The sequence below is a fragment of the Drosophila biarmipes genome, chromosome 3L (genome assembly GCF_025231255.1).
Source record: "Drosophila biarmipes strain raj3 chromosome 3L, RU_DBia_V1.1, whole genome shotgun sequence".
In the NCBI taxonomy this organism is placed as follows: domain Eukaryota; kingdom Metazoa; phylum Arthropoda; class Insecta; order Diptera; family Drosophilidae; genus Drosophila; species Drosophila biarmipes.
In genome coordinates, this window is record NC_066613.1 from 24,435,258 (window position 1) to 24,451,362 (window position 16,105).

At 44.2% G+C, this 16,105-nt stretch overlaps 1 protein-coding gene and 1 long non-coding RNA gene across 9 annotated transcripts in view; one reads left to right on the forward strand and one right to left on the reverse strand.

The window, feature by feature from the left end:
- Nucleotides 1-16,105, forward strand: part of LOC108034501 (supervillin) — a 122,961-nt gene that overhangs the window by 25,099 nt on the left and 81,757 nt on the right. For 7 of the 8 annotated variants that reach the window (XM_044095258.2, XM_017109411.3, XM_017109406.3 and 4 more), the window contains exon 2: nucleotides 245-4,331. In XM_044095258.2, the coding sequence (XP_043951193.1) occupies nucleotides 416-4,331 (3,916 nt within the window). In that variant the 5' untranslated portion in view covers nucleotides 245-415. Of the gene's footprint in view, nucleotides 1-244; nucleotides 4,332-16,105 lie in introns of those variants that run through there. The other variant, XM_044095262.2, reaches the window with a different exon arrangement.
- Nucleotides 14,230-15,165, reverse strand: LOC127010835 (uncharacterized). The gene is made up of 2 exons (XR_007763653.1): nucleotides 14,948-15,165; nucleotides 14,230-14,830 (listed from the first exon to the last, which is right to left on the reverse strand). It is a non-coding gene; the product is annotated as an uncharacterized LOC127010835 (long non-coding RNA).

The following is a 16,105-nucleotide window of genomic DNA, read 5'->3' on the forward strand; positions in this document are numbered from 1 at the left end:
ATGCAAGCGACGTGAGGTCGTAAAAAAAGCTCAAACCTTTTAGATAGCCGCGAAGATCGTTAAATGCTTGACTGGGTTCGCTTATCTTGAGGTCTTTGGGCCAAGTTAACACAAGTTTGCACCACGTAATCTTATCAGCCTCTCGTTTCCGCGACTTGCGGGCAAATAAAACATAAATTTATCTTGATTGCGTTTGGACGAAAAATAAACTAAATACCCATTGCTTTTCTCGATTTATTTACAGACTGTTCAGACCACTTGGCGGCCACAATTGCCGCTGCCCAGGGAGCTTCAACTGACCAATGACCGGAACAGCGCCGACGACCAGGATTCGAAGGTGATCACAACCACCACGACCACAGCGGACATCCATCACCACCACCACCAGGAGGAGGAGGAGGACGAGGAGCAGGACATGGATCGGCTGAGGGGCAATCAGAGCATCGGAGGATCCTCGCAACAGCTTTCTGGCAAACAGAAGTGGTCATTCGGGAGGCTTTTCCGGAAGAAGAAGGAGGCTGAGAGTGCCTCCTCCAGCGAGGAGGATCGCAAGGCGGGTTTTGTGCCCGCCCAGCGGCAATCAGCCGGCAAGCCAAAGGGGAAGCATGGCAAGGGATCGCGAGGTAGCAGCAAATTCGATCACATCGTGGTGAGTCCGCGGCAAGAGCAGGCTCCACCACATCCTCCACAACCGCAAATCGACAACGAGTTCTTCCTGCCCCTGGAGAGTATACAACCCGAACCCTATTACCAAAATCAACCGGGCTACTACCAGCGATCTAGTAACTCCCTGGACAGGAGATTACTCCTGCAGCAGCCCCAGGGAAATGGTTACCAGCCGCATAAATCCCGCTCGGCGCAGCGGGGTCCCAAGCCGCCAGGAGCTCACTCCAGCGAAGAGGAGCTGATCTCGCTGAACTCCTCCACGTTCTCCAAGTACCGCAGCGATGAGAGCATCCACTTGGGCTCCGCTGCCGGACAAAGTCGACGCAGTCGAGCGGCTCGCAACGAGCGGTACTACAAGCGATTGTCCCGTGATGGCGAACCAAGTCATGGCGGAGCACCAGTGGTGAGCCACCACCAGCAGCAGCAGCGGTACAAAACCCAGCCACTGCCTTTGTCCATCTACCAGCCAACGAATGGCTCCAGTGGCTACGTCCAGTGGCAGCCGCAGCCGCAGAAGAACCTCCAGAATGCGATGCAGAGCGATGGAAAGCGGAGCATCAGCTACGACAGTCACATACATCTGCAGAACTTGAATGGCAGGATGCAGAGTAAACCTTTGCCACCACCACCGCCTCCCAGGGATCCGCTGAGGAGGGTGCACGTGGGCGGAGGCACTGGGCAGATTGGCTCCAGTTCCGGAGACCTGCGTCCCGTGTCGTACGCCTTCGATCACAACAGTCGTTGTGCCTCCGACGATCGCATTTGGCAGCCACCTCACTACCAGTCGGTGCACTCGCTCAACTCCCAGCCCAGTTCGTCGATAGTCAGTGCCCCTGTGAGTCAACAGCAGCCGCATCACAGGAGGTTCATAACCCGCTCCGAGAGGAATGCCCAACCCGGCAAGCAATCTCTGCCGAATGGCATTGATTTCCACTATGTGGCAGATGCAACACCGCGCTCCAGAAAGCCCATACACATGATGGATGCAGGCAGGATGGACAACACAGGAGTGCCGGCTTCCAGTGGAATATTGCGAACCTCGAAGAGTGGACTACCCACGCCGAATCCCCCTCCTCAGCAGCCTTTGGCCAAGCCGCGTTCCTTCTCCAGCTCGCGGCTAAGTGAATTAAGAACCTATCCCATGCCCATGTACTCCGAGGTGCAGAAACCCAAAAGAAATGCGACACCGGCGAATCCCTCACCCAATCAGGATAACATAGTTTGCGGCAGTCTGCACATTAAACCCACTCCGGAGCGCGGTAACCAAAACTATGTGGAGATTCGCCATCGGGATGTGCACAAGACCAACTCCATGCCGCATCACTATCAGAACAGGCGATCTGGCGAGGATTTGCCCAACAAGTACGAGGAGTATGTGGCGGAGAAGAGGGAGCAGCATCAACAGGCACCTCCGCCAGTTTATCCGGAACGCAAAATGAGCTCGACGCCAGCAGTGGCACCAGCAGCACTTCCTGTTTACTTCCCCCGCAAAAAGCCGGCCAACTTGGAGGAGGCCATCAACGAACTGGAGGCCATTTACAAGTCTCTTGGACTCACTGAACCAGCGGAGCCCAAACCGGAACCCAAGCTGGATGTGGTGTCCAAAATGCGGGTGCCCACGCCCAGTGACTTCGAAAAGTTTGCCTTGGCCCATGCCGATGACTACGAGGATGAGGATTCGCCAACCGGAGAACCAGATCCGGTCAGAGATGATGTGGCCTTCAGGAACCTACAGTTGGCCAATCTGCAGCATCGCTCCTCGGAGAAGCAGCCGCCATTTGGCATCCCAGTCGGACCCATTGTGCCTGCTCCGCAGTCAGATTATCTTCACGTGGAGCCAGTGAGAGTGAAGAAGAAGACGGGCTCTCCAGACATCATTAAGGATGATCTGGCTGTGCGTTCCTTGAGGAAGGATCCTCCCGGTCCCAAATCCAGTTTCGTTTACCCCATGCAAAAGAAGCAACGGGCCATCCGAACCCAATCGGCCAACATATACAATCTCATCCAAAGAGATGCTGCGAAACCTTCTGGCGGAGATCTCAAGAGCTACATGGAGCTGACTCGCAATCTTGAGAGAGCTGGCAGCATGTCCAATTTGCCAGGTGAAGGTGGCAGTGATACCAAAGATGTACCCGCCACACTCGATCTGCTCCGTAAGCTGAAGGCCCAGGATGAAGAACTGGATTTGGGTCGGAAGCATCATCCGATACCCTTCAGGCATCCCAGTCAGGGAGGAGCTATTGCCCAATTGCCGGAGCGTTTGTCCAAGGAGGAGAAAACCCCACCTGTACCGGCTCCCCGAAAGAGTTTGTCCCCTGAGCCCATGTTGGACGATGCACTCAACAAGATTGCCCAGGATGCGCAGGCCAGTAGCATTAAGCTGAGTCAAGAACTGCATGAGCTCCGGAAGGAGGCTCTGATCACAGCCGCCAGGCCCAAGTTGAGTGCCGAGCAACAGAGAATGGAGGATGAACTGCAGCAGATCGAAGCTGTGTCCGAGGCAGCCAAGCGCTGTGGCCAGATGCTGCTGGAAACCCTGCCCGATGCGGGGCAAGAGAATCAGGAATCGCAGGACAAACCCCTAAGGAAGCTACACAAAGAGGGCAAGCTCATCCGGGCCATCGACGAGGTTTCCGAGGCGGCAAATGCCGTGTGCGAGAAGATCCTCAAGGACATTGTGACCACAGAACCACCTGTGGTGGTACAGGAAGCTCTACAGGTCACCCAAACCACAAAGACTGGAGCCGGTGGCGAACAGCTGGTGATGCCGCATCTCATCAAGAAGCTGGATCCCATACAATCCGACAAGATCGAGCATATTGCCCGGCGCTGCATGCGGCAGTTGAGCGAATTGGCCAACAATCCGGACTACGACAACCTGGCCACCTGTAATATGAGCAACAACAGCACCATCAATGCAACGGGTGGTGCAGCCGCTGATGCCACTCTCGTTTGTCCCGTTCCAGAGAATCTCGGCAAGAGCCAGCCGACGACGACGCTCGAGGAGATTGACAAGATCATGCAGGAGTGCGAGCGTCAGGCGAAGAGCAGCAGCTCGAACACGACCACCACCACCGATGATCAGCGCACCACCGCCCCCAGCATGACGAGTGGGAGTGGCAGCGGCAGCGGGAACTTCCCACCCAATGTGAGCACCACCGCCAGTTCGTTCAGTTCGAGCAGCGACTGTCTGGCCAAGTCGACGAGTCCCTCGCGCGCCAGCCGTCCGCTCTCCTCGAGCATCACCTCCTTCAATCCGTACTCCTCCAGCGACTACATCAAGTCGCAGAGCAGCGATTACCATGCACCCAGCACCGATCCGATCAAGACATTTAGCACCACCTCTTACGAGGGCCAGTCCACACCGCAGAGCACCACCATTAGCACCACCAATACGATGAGCACCAGTCAGAGCAATACGATCAGTAGCACCACCAATCCGAGTGCGGAGGAGTCCAAGCCAACCGTCTCCTCGGGTTCGCCACCACCGCTCCAGTTGACGCCGGTGGGTGAGCGGCGGGGCAGGAACCGGGAGAGGGGAGTCTCCTGCTCCTCCACATCCTCACCATCGCAGTACAACTCCAGCGAGGAGCTGGCCGCCATTTTTGGCATCGAGGAGCAACCGAAACAGCAGCACCGCAGCCGGCTGACACATAATGCCACAGGTAACGGAGATGATCCCGCCACCGCCACTGAGGCCCCGAGTTCGCCTGATTCCGAAACCGCCAACGCCAATGCCACTGCCAATACTACTAATCCCGCCCAGCTCGATCCAGCTAAAAGCGCTACTAATCCCGTTTTGAATGTTCAAGTTGATGTTACTACTAGCACCCCGACCACAGCCTCAACCACCCATCCATCCTCTAACGATAATGCTAGCACTTGTAGTAGCCATAGTTATAAGCTAGAGACGATTCCGGAGCAGGACCACGAGGAGGTGGAGTCCACGCCGAAGCTGTCGCCCAACTTTAATCGGATCTATGCCAGTAAAATTCGCATTGTAATGGATCGTGACGAGGAAGGGGCGGGGAATGCATCCCTAACCCAATTCGATTCCTTGAGCTCCCTGGAGGAGACTTCCTCCAATCCGGACTCGGGGAATGTAAGTCTCACGGACTATCCCCTGGCTAATCATGCGAATGCCTCACTGGAACTGCAGACCACCTACAATAGTCGCTTTCAGGTCAGGGAGCACTACGTATCCGAGGTTTCCATCAGTGCTTCGGAGTCCACGGATGACGAGCAAACGGATACGGAGTGTTTGGGAGGTGGTGATCCCATGGGGGCCGACGAATTTCCACCTTTGCCCACAGAGGAAGAGTTGGAAGAGAGTCTTAGGGAGGAAATAGAACTTAACGAAAGCATTAATGCGGCTAGGGAGGGTAGCGAAGACTTGGCGAAAGAAGAATTAGTATCTGTAATTGAAGAACTAAAACTCAACGAAACTGTCAGTCTGAGCGAAGAGGTTTACAATCTGACCACCGAGACCCTGCAAAGAATCACTCCAGATGAGGTAGACGGTCTAAGATTCGCTGTTATCGATGTAAGCGATGGCTTACTCAACGAATCTTCCCTTGACGAAAAGCACTTTAAACTGGACGAATCGGAAATAATTGATAGAATGCTTGAGGCTTCGTTCGATGAGTTAGATGAATTGGAGCTTGAGGAAACTGAACTGGACGAAAACCGACTTGACGAAGACACTCCTAACGAAACCTATAACGAGCTAGATAGCATAGATCTTGACGCTACAGAGCTTAACGCAACAGGACTAAACGAAATTTCGTACGATCAGTTGGAGGAGCTGGAACTCGACGAAAGCGACTCGGTGATGCCGTTCACACGCCGCAAGAGCATCGTTTACGAGACGCCCCAACTCAACCTGAGCATTTCCGAGCTGAAAGTGAACTTCGAAACCCAAGTGGAGCCAGAAATGAAATCAGAACCACTCAACGAAGCCATTAAATCGATGGATGATGCAGATACTGGGGAAGAGCAGGCGGGCAGTGAAGCAAAGGCGGACGGAGCGGAGGGCAGTGTAACTGAGACGCAGGCACGTCAACGTCGCCAAGGACTTCCGGCGAATGCGGATCATAATGATGATGAACGCCCGACCACCAGCTGCAAGGCTCTTTCCGTTTTCGGCGAGGTGCGAACTGTGGCACCACTTGCGCCACAGGCGGCTGCCGGTGCAAATGCAGCTGGAGCTGGAGCGGTTGGTGGTGCAACCCGGGGCAGTTGGACTGCACTCGAGCACGTATTTGTCGCCTGCACCGTGGGCCTGATTACGCCGAACGACTTGCTCACTCTGTGCCTGATCGTAATTGGTGTGATTATCATTATTGCAATTGCGCTCACCTGAGTGCCCCGTTTATGGGGCCTGATTGTTGTTGCTGTTATATTGTTTGTTGTATAATTATGGAGAAACTGGAGAGAAAGAAAATTATGATTTACTATTTTTTTACATATGAATTAGCCACCAAGTGCACTTACAATTTCCACTTACAGTAATTAGTCATAGGTCGAGAGATATATCTGTATGTACATTTACTTTTAATTTAGCTTTTATTTCCAAGAACCAAAAGTATTCTCAACTTCTATGCTAAGTGCAATTTATGTTATACGAAACGAAACCTATGTTTATTATATTTTTTTGGAACCCACTGTGCAATTGCAAACGAAAATTATACCATTCATCTGTGCTCTCTAACCGTGGCAGGAAAGCAAACAAAAATGAGTTCTTTAACACAGCTCCCTCGTTTTCCTTCTTAATTAATTGTTAATTTGACTGCAACTTGTGCCAATGATTTTTATACGTTTACTTAATTATGCTCTATTAATTAATCAATTAAAAACTTAATCCACACTATGTACTCCCTCGAAATATTTGTTAAGCACATCATCGAGATAATCGAAAATTCGAAATTACCAACGAACTAAAGAAATTTACATTTACCTTCTACATCTACTAATGATAAAATATTTTCCAACATCTCTTTGTATATTTTCAGCTCAAAATTTAATAGTTTAAGTTTGACAGCGAACCATTTTCTTGTGTAGCATTCATTATTTCGCTATAATTTACATGTTTATATAATTTACCAGACAAATGGAAGCAGAAGCCATGAAGCAAATAAACTTTATATAAATAAAATGTTATTTAAAAAACAAACGCCGATTTTTATAAGTTTTCGTTTCCTTCTCTGCGTTCTTAATGCTTTTCATTTATTTATATTTGTGTGTAGTTTGGCTTAAAATCCCATAACCATTTAGTATTCCGCGATTGACTAACATATTTGGTAATAAAAAATCAAAATTATTGAATTGAAAATATTTATTATATAAATGTTGTTGTTGCCGCCGCATATATTATGGATTATTGCTATGTGTTGTTGGATATTTATTGGCATTACTTCATTTACAAATATTATATATTTTCTATATTTACACGGTCAAATTTATTTTATAAGTAATACTGGAAAACGGCAGCCGGGTTGATATGGAACATGCCATATGTCAATGATAAGCTAATTTCGTATGGTTTGTGTCTCTGCTAGCTGTCTTTGCATGTGCGGAATGCATTTTCACAAATATAGATGGCGCCCGAAAGGAATGTAAAAGTTTATAGTTTCTTTTTATAGTAAAGCCAAGACTCAAACCAGATTTAAAAATTCTCAGCATTTAAAGCTTACAGAATTTGGAATTTAACAAAAATTAAGAAAAAATGGTTTGGTGTTAAAAGATTGGGGAAAAATAAGCATGGAGGAGGTGGAACATATGGCGCCTTTACTAAAAAATAAAGTTTCTTACAAAAATTAAATATATAGATCATGTATAGGAGCAATATAAATTTTTGGGATTTCATTTCATATTTAACTATTTTTTAAATACTGGTTTTATTCAAGATTAAAATAACTAAATATGCATACATAGGTAACTTGGAAACTTTATTTTTTATTTTAATAAAGGAAGCGAAATTTCGGTAACGCCAAAGTAAGAAATGTAGCATTTTCAAAAGCATGCCTATCCTCTTTCAAACAAACTTTTAGTGAGCATTGCAAAGCAAAATGTCTGACATTCAAATAGAATCCCCGACCAGACAGAGTTAAATAAAAGTTTTTAAGTGGGAAAGGTGGAAACCGAAAAACTTGCCCACCTCAAACCTGGTAGAGGATATAAAAACAAATGAAAAAGTTAAACATTTTGGGAAAAAGATGTATGGGGATGCTGTTTACAATTCGTCTGTCTCGTGGGTTCACCGACTGACGGGCCTTCACCTCCTAAATCAAGCAGCGCTCGCCAGGTGTTTGTTTTTCTTTTGAAAATAGAAAAAGTAAGAGCTTTAAGCCAAAAGTCTTCTTACGGCAAAAGGAACAACAAAAAGGGAAAGTCGTGGCCTCATAATGAAACCGATTCAAGGAGCTCTTGAACTTTTCTTGTGGCTCCTCCTTCTCGGTTCACGATGATGTTGTGGCATAAAAAGGACATTCAACTGCAGGACTTGAGTTTGCCATGCCATCTTATTGTTTTATACGGCTTGTCTTCTACTTTTTTCATAATTATGTTTGGCCCTTTTTGCCTAATGAGGGGTAATTTTAGCTAAGAAAAAAGGAAACCCTTGGGGGTTTTCTTATCAAATCCCCTGCCATCGATTCGTTTGTCGTTGTGGGATTTGAGCCCCAAGATTTATGTCGTCAATCTCTGTGGATTTTTCGTGTAATTGAAAATTGCCCAACGGAAGTGTTTACCCGTCGACTTTAGGTAGAAAAGAAAAACAATAGGGTTCCGAGCCAAGGAACTTTTTCCACAAAGAGTTCATTTACCTTGGACGCCGAGCAATGCTCTCGTTACACAAACTCTCGCACACACAATCACTGGCACACCAGGCTAAATAGCAATAAAAATGTCACCCGGCTCTAATTTGTTTTTTGTCTACGCCGGGACTCGGATGGCAGACCCCCTGCCACTCGCCCATCCTGCTCCAAGGACCTCAAAATGTGGTTAGGTAAAGGACGAAGGCCCCTACAGCCGGAGAGCCATAAATAAACCAACCACATATATGTGTCCTGGCGTGGAGTTCCTTTTCTGCATGTTCGCCTCCTTCTTCTATCACTGAAATAATCATAACTCACTTAACCCCATTAAATGTGCCCTGGGAAGCCCAGCGGGCGTATGAGCGATATTCACTTGAATAAACCCCCCTTGGCTTGGGGGCGTGACCAAGTGGGCGTTGGAATGGAGGCGGCAAACGCTTCATTGACAACCTTTTGTGCGGCGGCCTGTGTGCGATAATTACTATCAGGCAAGACAGGCGTTCCCCTTTTCAGCGTTACTCATACGCCGCATGGTACACCGCAAAATTCGTAATCATGTGTGTAGAAATGCACAGAGAGAAATCTGGAAGTAGAGATGTTAACATATTTATAATTTATCAATTTATCAAACCATTTTTATAAATCAGAGGAAGGGAATCAAGGGTCGCATCAGATACGGGCTCTTTAAAAATAATACTTTTCTATAAGTTTCATTTAAATTTAAATTAGAAAAATAATCTTTTCTGGAACTAGAATAAAAATAATTTTTTCTTATTTATTTTAAAAACATTAAAACACGTAATAAAATTCTATAAAAAATCTGGTAGAAACTAGAACAGTATAAAATATTATATCAAAACATGAAATATAGAACCCTTTAAATATAGCTGAGCAATCCTAAAAACTCATTTCCAATTATTTATGATTTTTAAACTCTACGAATTTATTACTTCTGTTTTAATGGAGAACCACCACATTGATGGCCCGTTTTGGTGACACATTTTCCGCAGTGATTGAATATTTTTTGGTCTCGATTGCCAGCCGACTCGAGGCGTGCGGTCAAGTGTGGGCTGCGTTTGTTTTGTCGCTACTGTTGCGCAGCTTGTTGTGGTTGCATTTCGAGGCTCCCCCCTCGGCCGCTTTCCCCGCTCTCCACCACCCACGGCCACCCACCTTTCCCCTTCAATCTGATCGAATGGGGGCACGCCACAAATTTTACAGTCGAGAACTTCGACAAACATAATTTTGAGCTCGGGGGAAGCGGCGTGGGCTACTCTTTTTGGGGTAGGCAACTTGTTCAATTTTGTGTGTGGCCCGTTGTAGTAGTTGCTTTTTTGTGTGTGACGGGGGGTGGGAGTTTAGGGGTAGTGAGAGGTCCTTGCCACTGCGCAGGTACAAACAAAATATGGCAATTCCGAGAGGATTGGCCACGGCGAATTGAGAGGACGAGTGAGATAGTTTGGAAATTCTAAGAGAAATTTTCGAAACATCATTGCCAGGTTTGAAAGTATTAATTTAGAATTCTTAATGAGATAAAAAAATTAAAAATGTTTAAATAAAATAGTTGCTTTGAAACGATGTTAAAATAAAATAAAATAATGGAATCAGTTGAAAAATAATATTAAAATTGTTTGATAGGTAAAAAAAAGAAGTAAATATATTTAGGTAAACTTTCTATTCATTCCAAATTACAAAATCAGTAAGGATTTAAAATCATTATAAACTGTTACGAAAAGTATGCTACAATTTATATTTAATCAAAATGCGGTAATAATATTCGTTCAGAAATACGACCTATTTTTTCAATGCATACTTTCAGACGCCTCATCAAGATTATGGTGAATTTCATTGTTATTGTTTTTAAATAAATAAAAATAAGCCTTAAGTAATTAAATAAGGTTTACTTTAGCTTTAGATTATTTTAGATTTTTAGTCGATTACAATATTTTTTCCAGTATTGTTGAAGAGAGTGTATAGCACAAACCTCTCTTTGCGACCTCCCAATTCGCCGCTTATAAAAACCGGCTAAAAAAGTCAGCTGTTCGGTCGCTCAGGACTTGGGATGTGGTCGTTGTTATTGCAGTTACTGCCGCTGCCTCTTTGTTACTACTAAAAGGTGGCGAAAAACGACAAACGCACCGAAAACCAGTCTCTTAAGGCCTTCTGGCCAGGCCATCATCTCATCGGACCCCAGTTCGCGCTCAGTTCTCCAACGATTCGGAAGTGGCGGCGGATGCGAGTACTTTTAGTGTCCTTCGAGTCGTGGACTTTACGTAAATCTAGAGGGAAACCTCTCTGGAAAAAATTCACGTTAAAGTTATTAGTCCAAGATATTCAAAGAAAAACCAGATAAAACACCATCAGAAGACTCGAAAGAAAGGCTAAACAAGGTGCGTTCTGTGAAAGTTTTCCACTTTGTTGGGTGCTGAAAATGTTCGAAAGAGTGTGTGAAAAATGCACGTGTCCGCCGGAGGGGTAAAAACCCTCTGGAAAACCCATTCTGGGCAGCAACAGTTAAGCGGAATTTTCCGGAACTTTTAAAGTTGTGGATTTCCCTTATTTCCGCTTTGATTGGTCGCCTTGCCGGGGATTATTTTGTGCAATTCATTTCACTTAATGCGTAATTCATGTCTCTTACATGGTCATGACCACGCCCCACCGCCGCCCCCGTAACACGCCTTTGTCCTGTTTTGGATCCGTCTGACATTTGTTGGCCAATTTCCATTGCTGCCGTCGCCGCTGCCGCTGCCGCCTTTGTTGGTGCGTTGAACCCGCTTGACTTTTCCCTTTTTCCCCCATCTGCCCCACGCTATTTTCAACGCATTTTGGTGGCCCAAGTTCACTGTTGTTACTGCCTTTTTCTGTAGTTTTTTGTTCGTTTTTTCTTTTTCTTTTTGCCAAGAGTGCAGAAGTTTCCTTTCGACTCATCAGCATCTTGTTGCAGCCTTCTGGCTTATTTTCATTTGCATTTCTATGTTCGGTCGCGGGGATTTCCTTTCCATTTCGACGGTTCCCCCGAGTCATTGTGTGGCTAAGGACTTTTATATACCTATTTTTTTATTTTCGTCTTGGTTGGTGCTAGCCATGATGATGGTTTAATGGGGCTGTACAGAACGGAAAAGCTGAAAAATATTAAATAGAAAATCGGAATAATAAAAAATTTTTCATATATTTTGTTTGTTATTGAACTTATGATCTTATCATTCTTAAACATTTGTACAGAAAATAATAAATTATTAAAAGGGATCTTTGGATAAATCATATTAAATGTAAAATTGTTGTAATCTAATGTTTTGCATGAAATAAGGTAAAATGGAAGAGGATAAAATATTTGTATACTTTTATCAAAAGATAACAAACTTTGGTCTAAAATCCTATACAATTTAATTTTCTTTGTCTGCAAAACACACAATGCAAGAGTAAAGTACTTCAAAGACTTTAACGTAAGAAAGGCATCGAAAAAATTCAAGGAAATGAAGAAAAACTGATTGACAATTTGAGCAGGGAGAACTTTAAGCTGATTGGTTCCGTCTTAGGGGATTCTGCCGTATAATTGTTGGTCTTTCCGTTCGCTTTCATTCAGGAGTTTCTCCTCTGTGGTCTTTCAATTGGCTTCCTCTGTCATTTGCCACCTACAGATACATTTTACTTTTACCGTTGGCCTGCTCTTGGTATCCTTCAGATACGTGAGTGATTCAACATAATTATGTTTCATCATCGGTTGGCAGATGTGGCTATAAACCGTATTATAACGGTTATTTGTGCACGTATGCACGAAGCAACAGTTAAAGCCAAAAAGTATTTCAACATTCATTTGGATCTGCCTGGAAATTGCCAACGGATTGTTTCGCTGCTTTCAGCATTCGCGCAGCATCATTAAGTTCAGCCAAAGTGGGTGAGATAGAAAGATACAAAGATAGGAATATTTCAGCACAAAGAATGAATAATGTGGATCCATAACATAATGCATAGATAAGATGCGGTATGAGAAGTTGCAATTTAATTAAAATAACAAGTAGAATTCATTGGTTTATTATAGTTATTAATAAATTTTATACAGTGTTTTTTTTTATAAATATCGTTGACATTTATAAAACATTAATTTATTTCCCATCAGCATAGCACGCATTTGCCTGTTATAATTTAAAAAACATTTAAGAAAACAAAAAAATATGTTTTTATGAATACTTCTCGTTCGGCGATTCCTGTTCGATTCGAATTCAACACACCTGACACACTCTACCCCCCCTTTACACGCGCATCTAGGCAGGAATTTTGTGTCTTGGTAGTACTGAGCCCGTGGCCAATTAGTTGGCATTAAAGGTCGAAGAAGGCGGAGTGAATTCCTGGTCTGCAGAGGTAAGCTCACAAAGTGTCCTTCATTTGAAGTGGGTCCTGTGTGTTTTGGTCCTACGAAAAGGGTATAAAATCTACATAATTCACATTTTTGGGCGCGTCATTTGGAAAAGTTTTCTCTTGCCCAAAAAATGACACTGAAAAGTTGCCAGGTCGCTTGGCTAATTTGCATTTTTTGTCAAGTGTTATTAACTTAAGAGGGATTGATGTGTTCATGCTGGGTAGTAGTTCAGGAGATTTAAGCGCAGGGTCATTAGTTTTAAAATGAAGATCTAACTTTTGGGTGCTTTGTTTTAAGTACGGATGGGTCTGCATTGATAAAAGTAATTAAATTTTGAGGTAAGGAATATTTATATGGTTAGGTCGTTTTTGCTCCGGTAAGATATTTTAATGAGGTCAACCCCAGTTCTTGTTATCGTGTTGTCCGTAAAACGTTACTCAATCACTTTAAGCCCTTTAAAGCCTAATTGGATTAACCTCATTCCAGTTTTTTGAGAATTTAATAACAGCATTTTAAAGACTTCTGCCGAGACGGATGACTCTCCTTCCACAACTACCCGTTCCCCTTCGATCTGAACCTGGTTGAAACATGATACGGCCTTCCGTTTAGCATAAAGCCGGGGTGATCATTCATCAGGCGCCAGTAATCCAAGTCCTCGCATCCTTAGCTCAGATTTTTATGGACGATGTCCGACGATGTCACGTGACTTTTTCGGCCACAGCCGAGGGCAATAAAAGCGGTCTTTAATTAAAAGTCCGTAGCGAAAATAAGTCATAAAAAGCAAACCGGGGAGCAAACAGGCATAAACCATAGGGAGCAAACAAAGAGCTAAAACGCTGACAAATAGCAATTGAAATGTTTGCGAATAAAAACTAAAATAAAAACCCAGGAAAGGCAAATAAAAAAGTTACAAGGGAACCGGCTCGAAACACTCACTCAAGTTGTGTGTGTTTTTTTCTTCTCACTCAAAGGCAGACGGACACCCACAAGCCATGGAAAAACTAGCTTCCACTTTTACCACCGCCTGGAAATAACTTTTCAGTTTGAGTTGCCGACTGTCTGGCAAATTAATTAGTTAATTATGCTTTGTCGCTATTTTGTTGCTATTTCTTGTGTTTTGAGGCACGTGCCACAAGACTCGCGACGTGACTTCATCAGTTTCGCAACACCAGGCCAATTTATCTGTTGAAATATGTACCATTTTTGTTTGCCGCCGCCTATTAACATGCTATGATTTATGATTAATTCCCCGAAATATAAATTAAATTCTTCCCGCTTTTCCATCTCTTTACAGGTGAGTCACGACGAGCTTTGAGTAGCTCGACCTTCGCCCCCCGGCCTGTCTTAAATTTATTTCCCTCCGTTTTCGGGTAAGTTGGGGCTTTACTGCGATTTAACTTTTTATGGGCGGTATGAAAACAGAACCGTTTATTGAAAATCCATTGGCGCTGCAGGTCGTATAGACGTTTACGACTTGAAAATAAAACGTAGCTTTAAGGGAAAATGCTTGCCATATAAACAAGGTGGGACCTGAAGTGTTTTCCGCTATTCCGCTGAGCAAAGTGGGGAATTTGCAATGGGTTTTAGACTATTTTTTACGACGTCGGTAAAAGTTTTCAAAAATATTGTTTACAATTTGCGGCTGGCTGAGATAGTCTCTATTCAATTTCGAAGTATCTGCACTGTATTATGTGGATTTCAAGTCCCACGTTCTTGTGGATTTTCTGTTCCCTGCCATTGCAATAGATGCCTCATTATCTAAACAACTTTGATTGAAGTATTTGGAATATTTTTCCTTGCCTCCATTTATTTGCATCTGGTTGGGGATACCTGGCCCGCCTTGCCTCGTCCAATTCCGAGTGCAATCTCATCTTCAAGTTTTTCTTCTGCAACCATTAAACTTGGCCCCTCATCAGCAGTCATCGAGACAACTCCCATCCCCATTTCCCCCCTCGATTTCCAATCCCATGCGAATCGCAATTCGAAGTGCCGCCTGCGCAAAATATAAAAAATAAATAGTACAAAAAACACGATGGTAAATAAAAGCAAGTGGAGTACTATTTGCAGGTAGTATCCAGAAAATTCTGTGTGCAGTTTGGCTCTTACTTACTGTGTCCCTGTGTTCCTACGCAATAAATATTTTCGTATTCGCCGGCAGATATGTGAAGTGTTTCTGTGTTTATACATATTTAACCACTTTTATGGACAGTCGGAGAATAGTTGGTGGAAATGTTTTCAGTGGCAGTTTGCCTAATGGCATTGAACTTGCTCTGTTCGGGTTTCGTTTCGCTTTGGACTGCATTGGATTGGTCCAGTGCCAGAGATCCATTGGACTGGTTGGGTGACGAGCGAGAGATTCTATAGCCACGATGGCCATTTGGAGCAGACGCGTTGCGAAACGGTTCATTAAGCAATTTTCCATGGCATTTCCGCGCTTTCCGAGCTTTTCATCATTATTACGGCCGAGATCATGATCAATTCTTGACCATTGCATTGCATTTCTTATAACGGCACCTGCATTGCCAACTTTCCTTACCTGTAAATGCATAGGTGTTCATTGGCCATCAGCTGCCCCACTCACTCCCCGGTCGCTGTCATTAAGGTCCAGCTGCTGTGATCACCGGCAATTATTGGAAATCAGTGCGAATGGGTGGGCAAAATAGAGTGATCACTGGAGAATTGGAGGTTCCAGGGGGCTTTAATTACTCGGTATCTTAGAGGACATGCTGCTACGATTCACTGAACTTTAATAGCTAACTACGTTGGAACTTTGCCAATATAAAGTTTCTGAATCCCAAAAAACTAGTCTAAAAGATTAGAGATTTTGTAATTGCTAGACTAAATTATATTTTTAGACAACCATCTATTTAAATTTTCAGAGTTCTCATTAGCACATAAAACAAAACTTATGAAATATGACCTCAAATTAATGTAACAATTAAATTGTTTAATTCTCCTTAGCATTTTATTAGCTTTTTTAAATAGACCTGGCCACCTGACGTACATAAAACATAGTTCAAGCACTTCTACTAATTATTTCTGTAAACTGAAGGCCAGGGTAGTTACAAATATAAAACGTTTCTGCTCTAGAACTACAAGCAAACTATGATTTTAAAGATCATATCTTTTATGGCAGACCCAGTGCTAGGTTAATTATTCTGGTACTTAAAAATTAAAAAATACTATTTGGCATTGACTTGTTGATATAGCTCCATCGGGCAGCTGGCTCTCCTTCTCTCTTTCGACAATGACAGACCTGAGCGCCCTT